The sequence below is a fragment of the Geotrypetes seraphini genome, chromosome 2 (assembly GCF_902459505.1).
Source record: "Geotrypetes seraphini chromosome 2, aGeoSer1.1, whole genome shotgun sequence".
Lineage (NCBI taxonomy): Eukaryota > Metazoa > Chordata > Amphibia > Gymnophiona > Dermophiidae > Geotrypetes > Geotrypetes seraphini.
The window spans coordinates 328,950,653-328,966,606 of NC_047085.1; the positions used below are offsets into that span (position 1 = coordinate 328,950,653).

At 42.2% G+C, this 15,954-nt stretch overlaps 1 protein-coding gene across 4 annotated transcripts in view; it reads right to left on the reverse strand.

The window, feature by feature from the left end:
- The window catches only part of LIMD1 (LIM domains containing 1), a 141,212-nt gene that overhangs the window by 9,184 nt on the left and 116,074 nt on the right, over nucleotides 1-15,954 (reverse strand). For all 4 annotated transcript variants that reach the window (XM_033930181.1, XM_033930183.1, XM_033930184.1 and 1 more), the window contains exons 7-8: nucleotides 9,755-9,885; nucleotides 1,112-1,163 (exon numbers count right to left, since the gene is read on the reverse strand). In XM_033930181.1, coding sequence (XP_033786072.1) covers nucleotides 1,112-1,163; nucleotides 9,755-9,885 — 183 coding nt within the window. The remainder of the gene's footprint in view (nucleotides 1-1,111; nucleotides 1,164-9,754; nucleotides 9,886-15,954) is intronic.

Here is a 15,954-nt window from a genome sequence, read left to right on the forward strand (position 1 = left end):
CCTTAGATGGCATCCACCACCCAGTATTTAAGCTTTAGTGAGCGCAGAGTCTAAACGTCACCACCATGGATCTGGCTGAAGTCCTCAGCAAGTCACAGAGGGCTCCCAATTCCAGAAAGGCCATTTCTGATTGGAATGAGAGGGCATAGGATGAAGTTAAGAAGTGATAGGCTCATGAGTAATCTAAGGAAATACTTTGTTACAGAAAAGGTGGAAGATGCATAGAACACAAGAGGTGGTGGGGACAGAGACTGTGTCTGAATTTAAGAAAGCCTGGGATAGGCACATGGGATCTCTTAGAGAGAGGAAGAGATAATGATTACTGAGGATGGGCCATTTGGCCTTTATCTGCCATCATGTTTTTATGTTTCTATAATAGTCCAATTTTGCATAGGAAACCATGTGTCTTCCTAAATAGAGTCTTTTGAAAATTACTCTTTTAATGTCATGTACAGCGCACTATGTAAACGTCATACAAAGGAAATTTGCAGAGCTCTGCAAGCAGATGCAAAGTCTGTGGTTACCTGCAGACTCTGCACCAATTCTCAAAGGCAAAAGGCTTTCCCTTTCAATTGTCCAGAAAAAAAAAGAACTTGGCAGCAAATTGTGCCTGCTTTTACTGCAGGCATTTTCCATGATAAATAATGGTCAGAGTTTAACCCTCCCTTTTCCAAAACCGTAGCACGGTTTTTAGCGCCAGCCACAATAACAGCTCCGATGCTCATAGAATTCCTACGAGTGTCAGAGCTGTTACCGCTGCGGCCGACGTTAAAAACTGCACTAAGGTTTTGTAAAAAATGGGGGGGGGGGTTAAGTTTTTAAACAGCCTGACCTCTTTTTTCCTACAGCTAAAAGCACATGTGCTGCTGATCCCCACATGTATTTTTACCATGGAAAATACTGGTCAATTTTAAGGCAGTCTATTTATCCAGGTACAAAAATTATTTCAAAAATGCCCCTCCCCCCCCAAAAAAAAAGAAAAAGTGACTGGGGAGCTATATCACAGGGAGAGAATGCATAGATGGAATAGGCTGCAGTGTAGGGCAGGGGGGAGGAATCCTCAGGTGCGTGCCAGTACCTTCTCTGGGGCAGGTATTAAAAATAATCTTACCTCAGATGGCAGAATAGGCTGCCCACATGCGGCACATTTTGGAGCTAAAACTCTGAAACAGCAATCAGAAACAAAAAGAAAAGTTATATACAGTGAGAGTCCCAATCCATTAGCTCTTTACACAACTTAAGAAAACCCCTGTTCCGCACCTCTATTTAGACAGCTACAATTGCCAAAAGACTCATGAGCCTGGTTTCCTCTATACCCTTCCAGGAAGCTATTGAACTCTAAACCCTGGAATATATATGTATATATATGGTGCCGACATATTGGCGTGGATCCAAGATGTGCATGCAACAAAATTACTTAAGGAGCTATCAAGCATTAATGGGCCTTAATCAATAATTGCACTTAATTGGTATTAATTTGAATTTCTACACACATCTGCTTGCATACTTTTCTATAAGCCCGAGCACTTAAATCCCGTAGCTCGCAACTCAAAAGGGGCAAGGCCAGGCCAGGAGTGTTCCAAAGGTTTGTATATCCCACTCTCCCTCAAACCTATGGGGCTCATAATCGAAAGAGAAAAACGTCCAAAAACCGGCCTAAATTGGCACTTGGACGAACATTGTCAAAATACGTCCAAGTGCCGATAATAAAACCGGGTTTTGGATGTATTTCTAAACGACCTAGGCCTTCATAGTGCTGCTGAACGACCAAAGCTAAATGGGGCATTTCAAGAGGCGTGTCGAGGGCAGGAGTTGGGCGGGACATGGGCCGGTTTAGACTTAGTCGTACAGCATGTATAACCGAAAGTTATACAGCCCACGATCGACGGAACTTGGATGTTGTGACTTAAGACCATTTAAAACATGATCTAAGTCACAAAAACCCACCTAAAGTCACCAGATAAGCACTGCAAACACATAAAACAGACCCCCACACACTACCCCAGTGATCCCCGACTCCCCCACCCCCATAAAAATATTAATCACACCTTTAAAATTCAGCCTCCAGACCATCATCACCTGGCAGCCTGGCATAGGAAAGCCTAGTAATCCAGCACAGAGGCGGCTTAAGCCGTCTTGAGGGTGGGTTAGGGACTCATGAAGAAGAGGACCCATGCCCGTAAGCTCCTGTAATCACCGCATTGATACTTAAACATGTGGACTCCCCTATACACCCCAAAACTCTTTTTTACTGGAATATAAGTGGGTCTAGGGGATTCTGGAGGTGGTTTGGGGGGCTTACCATGACCTATAAGGGAGCTGTAGTGAGGAGAAGACATGGCACCCTTTTTATGAAGTTCACAGCAGTGCCCTCTAAGGTATCCCACTATTTAAGTGCCATGTCTGGGTGTTCAGTCCATCACTTTGCAGACCCCTCCCACGTCCAACAGGGCTTGTTCTAGGCGTTTTTGACTTGGATGAAAAGTTGGACGGAAATGTGGTATAAAGATAGACAATTTAGCGACTTGGACGATTAGATCGGTAGGACGTATAGTTAGTCGATTTTCGAAAGAAAAAAAATTTTGGACGTATTTTTCGAAAATGTGTCCTAGGCTGTTTTTTACTTTGGACGACTTGCAACTTAGACGAAAACGGACTTAGACGTCCCTTTCGATTATGCCCCTCTATGTCTTTAAGGCCCGTCAGTTTATTGGGAATACCCTGAAGTTGAAAAACTCTATACCAGATTGATGGTTCATGGGCTATCACTTGAATTTGAGGAATCAACTCTTTAAGCATGGTGTACTGTATACTGAGGGCTCTTTTTATCAAACTGCTGTAGAGCTTTTTATCAAGGGCTGGTGAGGCAAATGATCCAATGCTCATTCAATTCCTATTAGCGTCACAGCATTTACCTCGCCAGCCCGCAGTAAAAAGCTCTACTACAGTTTAATAAAAGTCAGTGTAAATTGCATATATTTAAGTAGTAAGTGTAACACGTGTCTAAGTTGGATGCATTTATAGCTTAGTTTTTGAGATACTGTTGCATTTGTAGCATACTGAAAAAAGGCACATCTCTTAGAGACTAAAGGAACATCAATATCCTACTAATGTCTTCAAGAAAGCAAAGAAAAGATCTTTTTTTTTTTAGCCCTCGCTCTGAGTTGTTGCAGTACAAGGAAAATCATGAAGCAGCTGAAATTATCCCTTGTGTTTTGAAGCAAACTAAAATCATTAGGAATAGTTTCAAAAAAATGTAAGAAACATTTTCCCTTACTAAAAATATTACCTTGTTTGGAATCTACACATTTTGTACTGGCATTTTCCAGAAGCAGAAATTTATGTGATATTTTATGTCCAACATCTAATGAGAATTTTGCAAAATCCACAGTAGTTCAGTCGGGTGGTCTCCAGCCTTGAGGCCACTGTTCAGTATGTGATGTTATGGTCACTGTCGTGTCTTTTCAGCATCCTCATTCTATCAAAATGTATTTGTTTTTTTAAATCTACAACTACTCATCAGTTTCAATTTTCTATACTGCTCTCCCAAGGGACCTCAGAACAGTTTATATGATTCAGGTACTCAAGCATATTTCCCTGTCTATCCTGGTGGGCTCACAATCTACCTAATGTACCTAGGACAATAGGGGGGATTAAGTGACTTGCCCAGGGTCATAAGGAGCAGCATGGGTTTAAACCCACAGCCTCAGGGAGCTGAGGCTATATAGCTTTAACCACTGCACCAGTTTGACTATTTAATTATACAAAGAATGTGAAAACCGAGTTTTTGTATTGCAGTGGAGTTTTTCTTATGACCAATGATGATAAAAGCACCATAAGATTGTGTTAAGATTTGGGAAGTCTTTTTTTCTCCACTGCCTTTTCTTTGTTATTAGAGGTTCAGTGATTGCCCCAGCAAACACTTGTAGCAGTACGTTCTTTTTGTTGTTGTTCCATTTATAGAAAGCCAAGAAAGGTAATTCATATTTTTATGCAGTTCAAGATACATACACAGTCTCGATCCTTCCATCGCATCTATATTGCACTGCCCTTATAAATTCAGTCCTTTCAGCTAGAAGGATAGCTACCAAACCTACTGGGAGATAGAGCATACTGGATGTACAGAAGGCATGCCAACCTATAAGACCACCTGTTAATCAGTTTCTCTATCTCCACCTGCTGGTCGATGTGTGCTATCCCACTGGTCTCTGGATTCATCTGCTGCTGTGCTAAGGAATGGTACTATCAATTTTAATAAGTAAATTGAACCATAGAGAATAATGCATGTTAGATAAATACTACACCGTGGACTGATTATCCACTTGTTTCAAAACCTTGCGAGTAGTGCTCAGTATGGAGCTAAAGATCTTGCAGACTTGTCATGGCCATTATGATAAGTAATTGGAGAGGGTATAGCAAGCTTCTTTCCAGTGTCAGCTAGCTAGGTTACCTGCAGTAGGTACCCTGAATGATCCAGTGCATCCTGTGATGCACAATATAAGATTTGTGATATCCCCAAAATTAGGAAAATTGACCCCTCTGTTCTCTTTACCACCTTGCAGCTCTTCAGTGCAATTCTTGGAGTTTTATCGCTCTACATGAACTGTGTATGTATTTTGTCAGTCCCCATAAAGAACTTCTTTGAAAAGAGGATCGGAATCATTCCTAGGCTTTACATGATCACCAGTGCAATGGACATTTTTACTGTTTCCATCTGTCCTCACCAATTCGTGAATTTAAGTTCCCATTTATTACAAAACTCTTGAACCGTAGTAATTCTTCTCTGGTCACACATCTCCATTCAAATGAATGCCCAAATACTTAATACCCACCAATTCCCTTTTAAAGGGATAAGGTTTCATAATCGCATTGGTACAAAACAGATATTGTCCAATTTATTTTATATCCAGAAAATTTCTCAAAAGAATCGATTAAATCTTACAAGTCTCAAATCAATCTCTGGGATAGTAATGTATAAAAGGGCATTGTTGGCACAAACTAAATATGGTCTTTCTAACTTATACCTTCAATAGCCATGTATGCCCGGATAGCCATAAGAATAGGTTCTAATACAATATCAAAGAGTAGAGGGGAGAGTGGGCATCCCTGCCAGGTACCCCTAGATAGCTGGAATGATTTTGACTTCTCATTGATAACATACAATTCTGCAGTAGAATTACCATACAACTTTACCATTTCTGCAAACCTTTCCCCAGGGCCTAAGCCAAACCACTGTAATATAAAGAACATATATGGCCACTCCACCCTATCAAATGCCTTTTCTTCATGTGAATTGGAATGGTTTTGAGGGAGGCAACGCTCATCCAAAAATACAAGATCAGCCTTGTGAGTTGTTGCATAGTAACTAGATTGTTGTATAAATAGCTCTCCTCTTGCTCAAGCACATGACAGGCCAGTAAGTGAATTTAAGTCTTCTTAGGATTTCAGGGTCCTAACATACTAGCCACTATGTAATCTCTTCTCTAAAACTTTAATTTCCTCTTTCACATTTTAAATCTTAGCCTTACTTTTTTTTTTATTCCATTAGCTGGCATAGCTAATAAAGACACCACGGATGGTAGCCTTAAATGCATCCCACTTAATTTCCCAGGACACTGGAGCATGCTCATTAAAATGAAAGTATTCCCGTATCATGTTTTACAACTTACTAAAAGTCATCCTCTTGCAGCAATACGCTATTAAATCTCCACAGGAGAATGTGGTGCAGTGGTTAAAGCTACACCCTCATCACACTGAGGTTGTGGGTTCAAACTCACACTACTCCTTGTGATCCTGGGCAAGTCACCTAATCTTCCCCCTCCCCCCCCCCCCATTACCCCAGGTACATTAGATAGATTGTGAGCCCACCAGGACAGACAGGGAAAAATGCTTGAGTACCTGAATAAATTCATGTAAAACCATCCTGAGCTTCACTGGGAGAACAGTATAGAAAATGGAATAAATAAATATAAGAATTGCTGTTGCTGGGTCAGACCAGTGGTCCATCGTGCCCAGCAGTCCGCTCCTGTGGCGGCCCCTAGGTCAAAGACTAGTGCCCTAACTGAGACCAGCCCTACCTGCGTATGTTCCGGTTCAGCAGAAACCTGTCTAACTTTGTCTTGAATCCCTGAAGGGTGTTTTCCCCTATGACAGACTCCAGAAGAGCGTTCTAGTTTTCTACCACTCTCTGGCTGAAGAAGAACTTCCTTACGATTGTATGGAATCTATCCCCTTTTAACTTTAGAGAGTGAAACCTTGTCCAGGACCACGGTGGAACGTGATTTAGGAGTGATCATTAGCGACGATATGAAGGCTGTAAATCAAGTAGAGAAGGCATCGTCCAAGGCAAGACAAATGATGGGCTGTATCCGTAGGGGTTTTGTCAGCAGAAAACCTGAAGTCATAATGCCGCTGTACAGATCCATGGTGAGACCTCATCTCGAGTATTGTGTTCAATTCTGGAGACCACACTACCGAAAAGATGTGTTGAGAATTGAGTCGGTTCAGCGAATGGCTACCAGGATGGTTTTGGGGCTCAGGGAACTCACGTATGAAGAAAGGTTAAAAAAACTGCGGATGTACTCACTGGAGGAGCGAAGAGAGAGAGGGGACATGATTGAGACCTTTAAGTATATTACTGGGCGTATAGAGGTGAAAGATGATATCTTCAGTCTTATAGGGCCCTCAGTAACCAGAGGTCACCTGCTGAAAATCAGGGGAGGGAAATTTCAGGGTGATGCGAGGAAGTACTTCTTCACTGAAAGGGTGGTAGATCATTGGAACGAGCTGCCTCAGAGGGTGATTGAGGCCAGCAGCGTGTTAGATTTCAAGAGAAAATGGGATATTCATGTGGGATCTCTGAGAGAGTAGGAGTCAGGGGGTGGGTCATTGGTATGGGCAGACTCGATGGGCTGTAGCCCTTTTCTGCCGTCAATTTCTATGTTTCTATGTTTCTATGTTTCTATGTTCTCTCTACCTTGGAGAGGGTAAACAACCTGTCTTTATCTACTAAGTCTATTCCCTTCAGTATCTTGAATGTTTCAATCATATACCCTCTCAGTTTCATAAGAACATAAGAATTGCCGCTGCTGGTCAGACCAGTGGTCCATCGTGCCGCTCACGCGGCGGCCCTCTGGTCAAAGACCAGTGCCTAACTAAGACTAGCCCTACCTGTGTACATTCCGGTCCTGCAGGAACTTGTCTAACTTTGTCTTGAATCCATGGAAGGTGTTTTCCCCTGTGACAGACTCCGGAAGTTTTCTACCACTCTCTGGGTGAAGAAGAACTTCCTTACGTTCGTACAGAATCTATCCCCTTTCAACTTTAGAGACTGCCCCCTCGTTCTACCCACCTTGGAGAGAGTGAACAACCTGTCCTTATCTACTAAGTCTATACCCTTCAGTACCTTGAATGTTTCAATCATGTCCCCTCTAAATCTCCTCGGCTCGAGGGAGAAGAGGCCCAGTTTCTCTAATCTCTCGCTGTACGACAACTCCTCCAGCCCCTTAACCATTTTAGTCGCTCTTCTCTGGATCCTTTCGAGTAGTACCGTATCCTTCTTCGTGTACGGCGACCAGAGCTGGACACAGTATTCCAGGTGAGAGCATACCATGGCCCGGTACAGCGGCATGATAACCTTCTCCGATCTGTTAGTGATCCCCTTCTTAATCATTCTTAGCATTCTGTTCGCCCTTTTTGCCACCACCGCTCATTGCGCGGACATCTTCATTGACTTGTCGACCAGTTCTCCCAAGTCTCTTTCCTAGGGGTTTCTCCAAGCACTGCACAGGACATCTTGTATTCGTGTATAAGATTTTTGCTATCGACATGCATCACCTTACACTTATCCACGTTAAACCTCATTTGCCATGTCGCAGCCCATTTCTCGAACGTGTTTATGTCACATTGCAGGTCTTCGCAATCCTCCTGTGTCTTTGCTACTCTGAATAAGTCCGTATCGTCTGCAAATTTAATCACCTCGCTCGTCGTACCAATTTCCAGATCGTTTATAAATATGTTGAAGAGCAGGTGTCCAAGCACCGAACCCTGTAGCACTCCAATGGGGATACTTTTCCAGTCCGAGTATTTTCCATTTACCCCCCCCACTCTCTGTTTCCTATCCGCCAGCCAGCTTTTAATCCATGTGAGTATTTCACCCTCGATTCCATGGCTTGCAATTTTTCGAAGTAGTCGTTCACGCGGAACCTTGTCAAATGCCTTCTGAAAATCCAGATATACAATGTCCACTGGGTCACCCTTGTCTATCCGCCTGATTACTCCCTCAAAACAGTGCAGCAAGTCAAGGACATATCCCCATGGTCTGAAACAGAAATATTACCTGAACCAAACTCTTGGGAGTAAAAAAGCAGTAAATTCTAGAAAACAATTTATGGACTTGGGAGTAAAATGTGAATTCTTGTCATTCAGATACACAAGTCTCCTTATGTCTACTACACTTTCATCCTCCATCAAACATCTTAAGTTTTTGTGTAGTGTTGTTGCATACCTATAGCTCAGAAACTTAGCCAGTATGGGATCTACTAAATGATTAAAATCAGCAGCAGCTGCTAAAAAGGGCTGCCGCCATGGTTTGTGTAGTTTGAAAGAATGCCCCCTTCTCCCACAAAGGGAGCATGTATATTCCAAACGAGTCATAAGAACATTAGAACAGCCACATTGGGTCAGACCAATGGTCCATCTTTCCCAGCAGTGGACAAACCAGGTCACAAGTACCTGGCAGAATCCCAAATAGTAGCAAGATTCCATGCAGTGGCTTTCTCCATTTCTAGACTATGGACTTATCCTCCAGGAACTTGTCCAAACCTTTTTAAACCCAAATACACTAACTGATGTCACACCCTCTGGTGATGAGTTCCAGAGCTTAACTATTTATTTTAAAAGCATTACCATTTAACTTCATTGAGTGTTCTCTAGTTTTAGTAGATTTTTGGATTTTTTTGAAAATCAGTCTTGTCCCAGGCAGGGTAGATGGATGATTGTTGTTATGATGATGACTGTTGCGAGAGACAAGAATGAATGCTGAGGGTGTTTCCTGGAGGCAGCATCTGTCTTCCCCCCCCCCAAACTTTAGGCCATCAGACGGATATCACTTGGGAGAGAGTGTGGTCAAAGATGGAGTGTAGCAATTTCAGGGAAAGAAAGCCAGGAATGTTTAGAAAAAGATATCGCATCTTGTTTATTCTTCATCCTTACTTAGGTCGACAAAATAGACTAATATCCCTGAAGGAACATTTTTTTTAAAGTGCAGAATTTGAGCAGCTCTATTGATCTTGGACACTTCTGCAGTCTAAATCATTCTCTGGAAGGGGATGGGGGGAGTAAAGGCTGTCAAGCCACATGCTGCCTTATGCTTTTATACAAAATTTTTGCTTGCCCCATTATTTACCCATTCTACCCTTTCTTTCTGTCCCTCCTTGCTCCTCCAAGATGCACACTTGTTCAAAAATTGCAAAAACTTCCTCGTCCCCCAAAACTAGGGTTGCCATATGGCTCCAGAAAAAAGAGAGGATGGATTGAGACATCCGGGTTTTACTTCCATTGAAAGCAATGGAAGTAAAACCCAGATGTCTCAATCCGTCCTCCTTTTTCTGGAGCCATCTGGTAACCCTACCCCACAATCACACCAACCCCATTCTTGTGTGAATCCCTAGATGCTTCTCCCTGGTTTTGTGCACACTCCATTTGCATCTCTGCAAGGCCTGAGCTACCAGGGCTGCAGCAGGCCCTCCCTTACTTGTGATAGTCCCTGACACAGTAGATTTTGCTATTAGTGTCCACGGTGAAAGGCACGCCATCCAAACACTCGTTGCAGACCACACACCGGAAGCAGCCTGGGTGATAAGATTTACCCAGTGCCTGCAGGATCTAAAAGGAAAGAAAGATGGTGATAGCAATGCAACCATTTCCACTGAGATGATACACGTACATGATGCATCCAAGGTCCAGACCACTCCCTCCCGCCCAAGGATAAACACATTGCCTGTGAAAAGAGGGGAGGGGGGCATGCAAAATTTGGTTAGAAAGGGAGAAACCACAAACATTTTTTTAGCCCATCTTCCCAATCAGGTATTCAAGCATTTTCTCTCACTGCCCCATTGGTCTCAAACTCGAGGCCCGGGGGCCAAATGCAGCCCACCAGGTAATATTCTGAGGTCCTCGGTATGTTTAACATAATCACAAAAGTAAAACAGAACAGTTTCTTGATCATATGTTTCTTTAGCTATAAATTACAATATTATTAAGACTTAGCCAAAATGAAAGATTTATAAACTATGAGTATAAAGAGTTTTACCTCATGCAAAATTGTCATTTCTTTAATAAGACATTAACTATTCTTTCTGAGGCCCTCCAAGTACCTACAAATTCAAAATGTGGCCCTGCGAAGGGTTTGATTTTGAGACCACTGCTCTGTCCTGATGGGCTCACAGTCTTTTCTAAAGTACCTGGAGCAGTGACTTGCCCAGGTTCACAAGGAGCAATGAGGGGTTTAAACCCACAACCTCAGGGTGAAACACAAAGGGCCTGATTCTGTACAGTGTGACCAAAGCTGCATATGCAAATCTCTGCGCTTTGCCAATTTGCGGTGCGCAACTTAATTGTATAACAAGCCAATAAGCGGTGAGAGTTGGCAATTAACAAGTAATAATTGGCACTCATTTGAATTTATGTGCACAAATTTCTAAGCATACTCTACAAAGTGGCACTTATAAATTCTAGTGCGCAGATCTCACAAGGAGGTGTGGCCAGAGGAGAGGCATGGGTGACAAGAGCAGGCGGGGGGAGGGGGGGCTAGAGCAGGACTGGGGAGCGGGATTAGGGCATTACAGGGCGGGGATGGGCGGGCCTTGGTGCGGGTCTAGGGGTCCTGATTTTCCGATTGAAAAATCTGGTAACCCTAGTCATGGGCATTTCTAAAAGTTAGATGCCTCTGTTATAGAATACACCTGATCTGCACACAACTTAGGTGCAAGTCTTTAGGCCTGGTTTTCATCGACCTAAATGGGTACGCCTAAATGTTAGTCATGGCATAGGGGTGCTACTTGTGATTCTATAAACTGCGCCTAACTTTGGAGGCATTTTATAGAATCATGCTAAGAGCTGTTCTTTTCGGTGCCAATTTTTTTTAGGCATCATGTTTATTCAAAAACTTTCTATATTGCATAACAGCCTAAAAAAGGACCTAAGTGGTGTACAACATATAATACATATTCATCAAGAAAGGAACTCCATTTTAAAATAGGATAGAGAAGAGTAAAAGCAAAAGTTAATTTGTTTTTTTCTAAAATACTAAGCAATCAACATCTCCATCATAACAATTCTAATAACAGTTCTAATAAAAACAGTCAAATATTAATAACTCATAATTAATGCATACAAATTTAAAAAATATGTTTTTCCATATCTGAAATTAATCACTACATTAATACAAATTACAGATTACAGCCCCAAACTCAATTATTCAATTTGAGAAAGCCAATTGAAAAAAGTGCGCTTTTAGATGTCTTTTAAAGTTTATATATGATTGATTCTTCTTTTCTCAAATCTATGGGCAAATTATTCCATAACCGTGGAACTAAATAAAAGAACGCACAGTCTCTAGTTGATGCAAGATGAGCCTACAAAATATGAGAAACATGGCCCAAAGGAAATGATTTTCACATAGCCCGTGCAGTTTCATGCAGGCATGTTCCCTTTGAAAATAAGGGAGGTAAAGAAGTACACAGGATGATTTCCCTCTCAGCTGCTTACAAAGTAGGTTGCTGTTGAAAATGTCTCCTGTGCACATTCATTTCCCTCAAAGGACTGCAGCTAAAAGCATCTAGGAAGAGAAATTTCCAGACTGTTCAATTCACTCCCATGAAGACTTATGAAATGTGCCCTCATAGGGGGAAATTCAGTAACAGAGGTGCTAATATAGGTTCCTATTACATGTGCAAATTTTTAGAATACTGGCATTTACATATGTAAATGCAAAAATTTGGCCTATGCACTTCGCTGAAAATGCTTGTTTGAGTTATATGGTGAAAAGGAAGCGTACAGATGGGTACATATTTTATGCATGTTCTACAGCTGGCATTAAGGCTCTGATTCTATAAACAGTGCCTAACATATAGGTGCTGAGGAGAGCATGTGTCAGTCATAAGTTAGACGCCATTTAAAGAATCGTGCCTAAAAGTGGTCTTAGGCACCAGTAGGCATTGAAACCTTAGGTGCACTCTAGGTCAGAGTTTTCTTGGCCTACATGAGTGCATCTAAGTTAGGCGCCTAAGTCAAAACACGCCCATAATCCATCCCCTAAACGCAAAACTCGACCCCGTAACCATGCCTACTTTTTGGTAGGCGCCTTGGAGTAGACCTACCACCTAATTAAGTACGATTTAATTTTCAATTAATGTCACCGATTAAGTTAACTTAATTAAGAAATGCATTTAGATCGGCTAGGCACACTGATCTTGGCACCTAACCTTAGGCATCTTTTAAAGAATCAGGACCTAAGTGCTCACAAGTAAATGGTGAGGGTGGGAGAATTCTATAATTGGTGATGGTATCACCAGCTGCCTAAGAAGCGGCCACTGACAGCATGTCAATCACAAATCAGTGCCGATTATATCATTTTGCTTTTTAATTTTCACCTTAAGGTGCTGGTGTCACGCTTATGGAAGGCTTACACCCCTGCCGGCCTTAGGCGTCCTTACACGCCCCTAAGCGCGTCTGTTTGACGCCTTCATTGTTTTAGAAAATGTGCTTCCAGACTGGTTGGTTAGCGCCCTACCACTGGCTAACCTTTGGCATGTCTTAGAGAATTTCCCCCTACGTGCATATATACTCAGTTATAAGGGAAAATAGGCAACTGCGTTCTTTCATAGATTAGGCTCCTGTATTCCACAGAAAAAAAGAAAAACACAGCTTCACGTATAATGATGCAAAGAAAAAGAAGGACAACCAATTTATTGGTAACATATAAATAGCTAACACATATACAAAGGATGATGCAAGCTTAAAGAGAGTTTTTTGATCCTTTTAGTACTGGACCCAAACACAGTCCGTGTTTCGGCTCAGAAAGCCTTCTTCAGGGGTATATAACAGAAGCCTGAGTGATTCACCAAAACAGTAGGATGGGTGACTGCATCCCTTCCCCACTCCTTCTTTTGCTTTGCATAGGTTAGGTTCCCACCAGACATTCTATCGTAGAATTATCCTCATTGTGGGTTGTTGTTTTTTTTTTAAATGTAGTTTCCACTTTATAGCAGATCATGCAATGGTTGAGGATGATGGAAGGTCTGCTTCTCATAGGGACACAAAGTTAGCCAGTTCCCGCATGGAGATTTTAGGTCAATCCTGGATTTCTAATGTCTCCACTGTGAAGCATTATAGGACCTACAAAGCTGATATAGGATGTAAATGCAAAAAGCAGGACTGGCTAAAACGTCTCCCTCCTGGAACTGACAACTTGGTGGCTCTGCCTCTAAGTTGGAAGGAGCGATGCAGTGCAGGTCTCAGCTATATTCCAGCAACAGATACAGAGCACACTATTGCTAGGATCCAGGAAACCTTGCGCCAGGCTGCTGACATCCAGCTGCAGAATGAGAAATGGCTCTAACAATCACAAAAACAACACTTGTGGGTTTTTTAAAATTAAAGTCAGATTTTTTTACATGAAATATCGCTCTAGAAAAGCAAGCAATATGCCGAGTGCTTATTTCTGTGCTATATTTTATTGTTAGAAATACAGAGTGGATATCTGGCTGCTTATAAAGACATTTTAAAACCTGAAAATGGTGATCATATTTTGCTCTTTGACGCTGCAATTCCATCTTGTTGATGTTGCCACCAGATGGAGGTTGGCCACGACAGGATGACCCTGTTTCACTGTGCTTAAAGCCTTTCCCAATAGCAGGGGTTTCAGATTCTTGCTTCTTAAGAGGATACTTTTGAAGAGCATTTTAAATCTGGAAATGGCTGTTCACTTGAGGACACAAGCTTTCTGAAGACTGTCTACCCTTTATATAGCTAACAGCATGCACCTGATACAACGCCTTTTCTTTCACCTGCATTTTTGTGGAGGAATTAATGGTAATAGAAGGCTTCCCTTCAGACCGGCACTGCCTCAGAATTTTTTTTTTTCCAATACAACTTTAATTTAAATTGAACAGACCCACTGGCTCTCAAAGCTATATGCCTTGCCTGAATATTGGTGGCAAGGCTTACAGCTGAAACACCTCTAATGTAAAATTTTGGGGAGGTGGGGGAAATGGGGGGGAGAGACTTGCCTGGTTGAGTGTGGCACCCACAAGGTCACATGGACCCCCGAAAGAGTTCCCCAAGCTCAATCTGGCACCACAAACAGGGACAAGAAAGCCATTAAATAAATCCAACAGCCCTATACTACAACAAGGAAAGACTGCACAGGCTTATCACCTCCAACTGCTGGAGACTGAGAATAGGCTGATTGTACTTGGGACTGCACAGCCCACTTATACTACAGCCACAAGTCAGTGTTTCAGTCTCCACATGCTGGCAGAGGAACGTAAACCCATCCATTTCTGTGCCGGTCTGGATGGACGATTTAAAAAAAAAGTATTTCCTTAGATTACTCCTGAGCCTATCACCTCTTAACATCATTGTATGCCCTCTCACTCCAGAGCTTCCTTTCAAATAAAAGACTTCTCAGGTGCATTTACTCCACGTAGGTAAATATCTCTATCATATCTTCCCCTCCCATCTTTTCTCCAAAGAATACATATTGAGATCTTTAAATCTGTCCCCATACGCCTTATGATGAAGACTACCAACCATTTTAGTAGCCTTCCTCTAGACTGAAGCCATCCTGTTTATATATTTTTGAAGGTGCGATCTTCCGAATTGTACACAATATTCTGAATGAGGTCTCATCAGAATCTTATACAGGAGCATCAATACCTCCTTTTCCCTACTGGCCACACCTCTTCCTATGCACCATAGCATTCTTCTAGTTTTTGCCGTCACCTTTTCAACCTGTTTGGCCACCTTAAGATCATCACATACAATCATACCCAAGTCCCGCTCTTCTGCCATACAGAAAAGTTCTTCACCCCCGACACTGTACCATTCCCTTGGGTTTTGCAGCCCAAATGCATGCCCATGCATTTCTTAGCATTAAATCTTAGCTGCCAAATTTCAGACCATTCTTCAAGGTTCTAGGTTCTTCTCATGCTATTTACACCATCTACTCTATTGCAGATTTTGGTATCATCCGAAGGAGGCAAATCTTACTTGACAGCCCTTCAGATATATCATTTTCAAAAATGTTAAACAGGACAGGCCCAAGAACAGAACCTTAAGGCACAACACTGGTAACATCCCTTTCCTTAGAGAGATCTCCAATGACCACTACCCTCTGTTGCCTTCCATTCAACCAGTTCCTAACCCAGTCATTTTGGAGCCCATCCCGAGGATACTGTTTATTTATTAGACGTCTGTGTGGAACAGTGTCAAAGGCTTTGCTAAAATCTAAATACACCATGTCTAGCGCACTCCCTCTAACCAAATCTCTGGTCACCCAGTCAAAGAAATTGATCAGATTTGTCTGACAAGACCTACCTCTAGTGAATCCATGTTGCCTCAGGTCCTGTAATCCACTGGATTCCAGAAATGTCACTATTCTCTGGAGAGGAACCACAGCCACCCTTCTCCAGTCCTCCAGTACCACTCCCATCTGGCCCCATCACTTTGTCTACCTTTAGTTTAGCTAGCTGCTTGCGAACATAATTCTCTGAAAATCAATTAGGGTCTCCTACACCTCCATCCCTATTTGCATTTGTCTTTTGCAGTCCCACTCCCAGGGCTTTTAGTTGTGAACACAGAACAGAAATATTTGTTAAGCAATTCAGCCTTATAAAGCTTCTACATATACTTTTGCATTTCTTCCTATCACTAATATACCTTAAAAAAAAG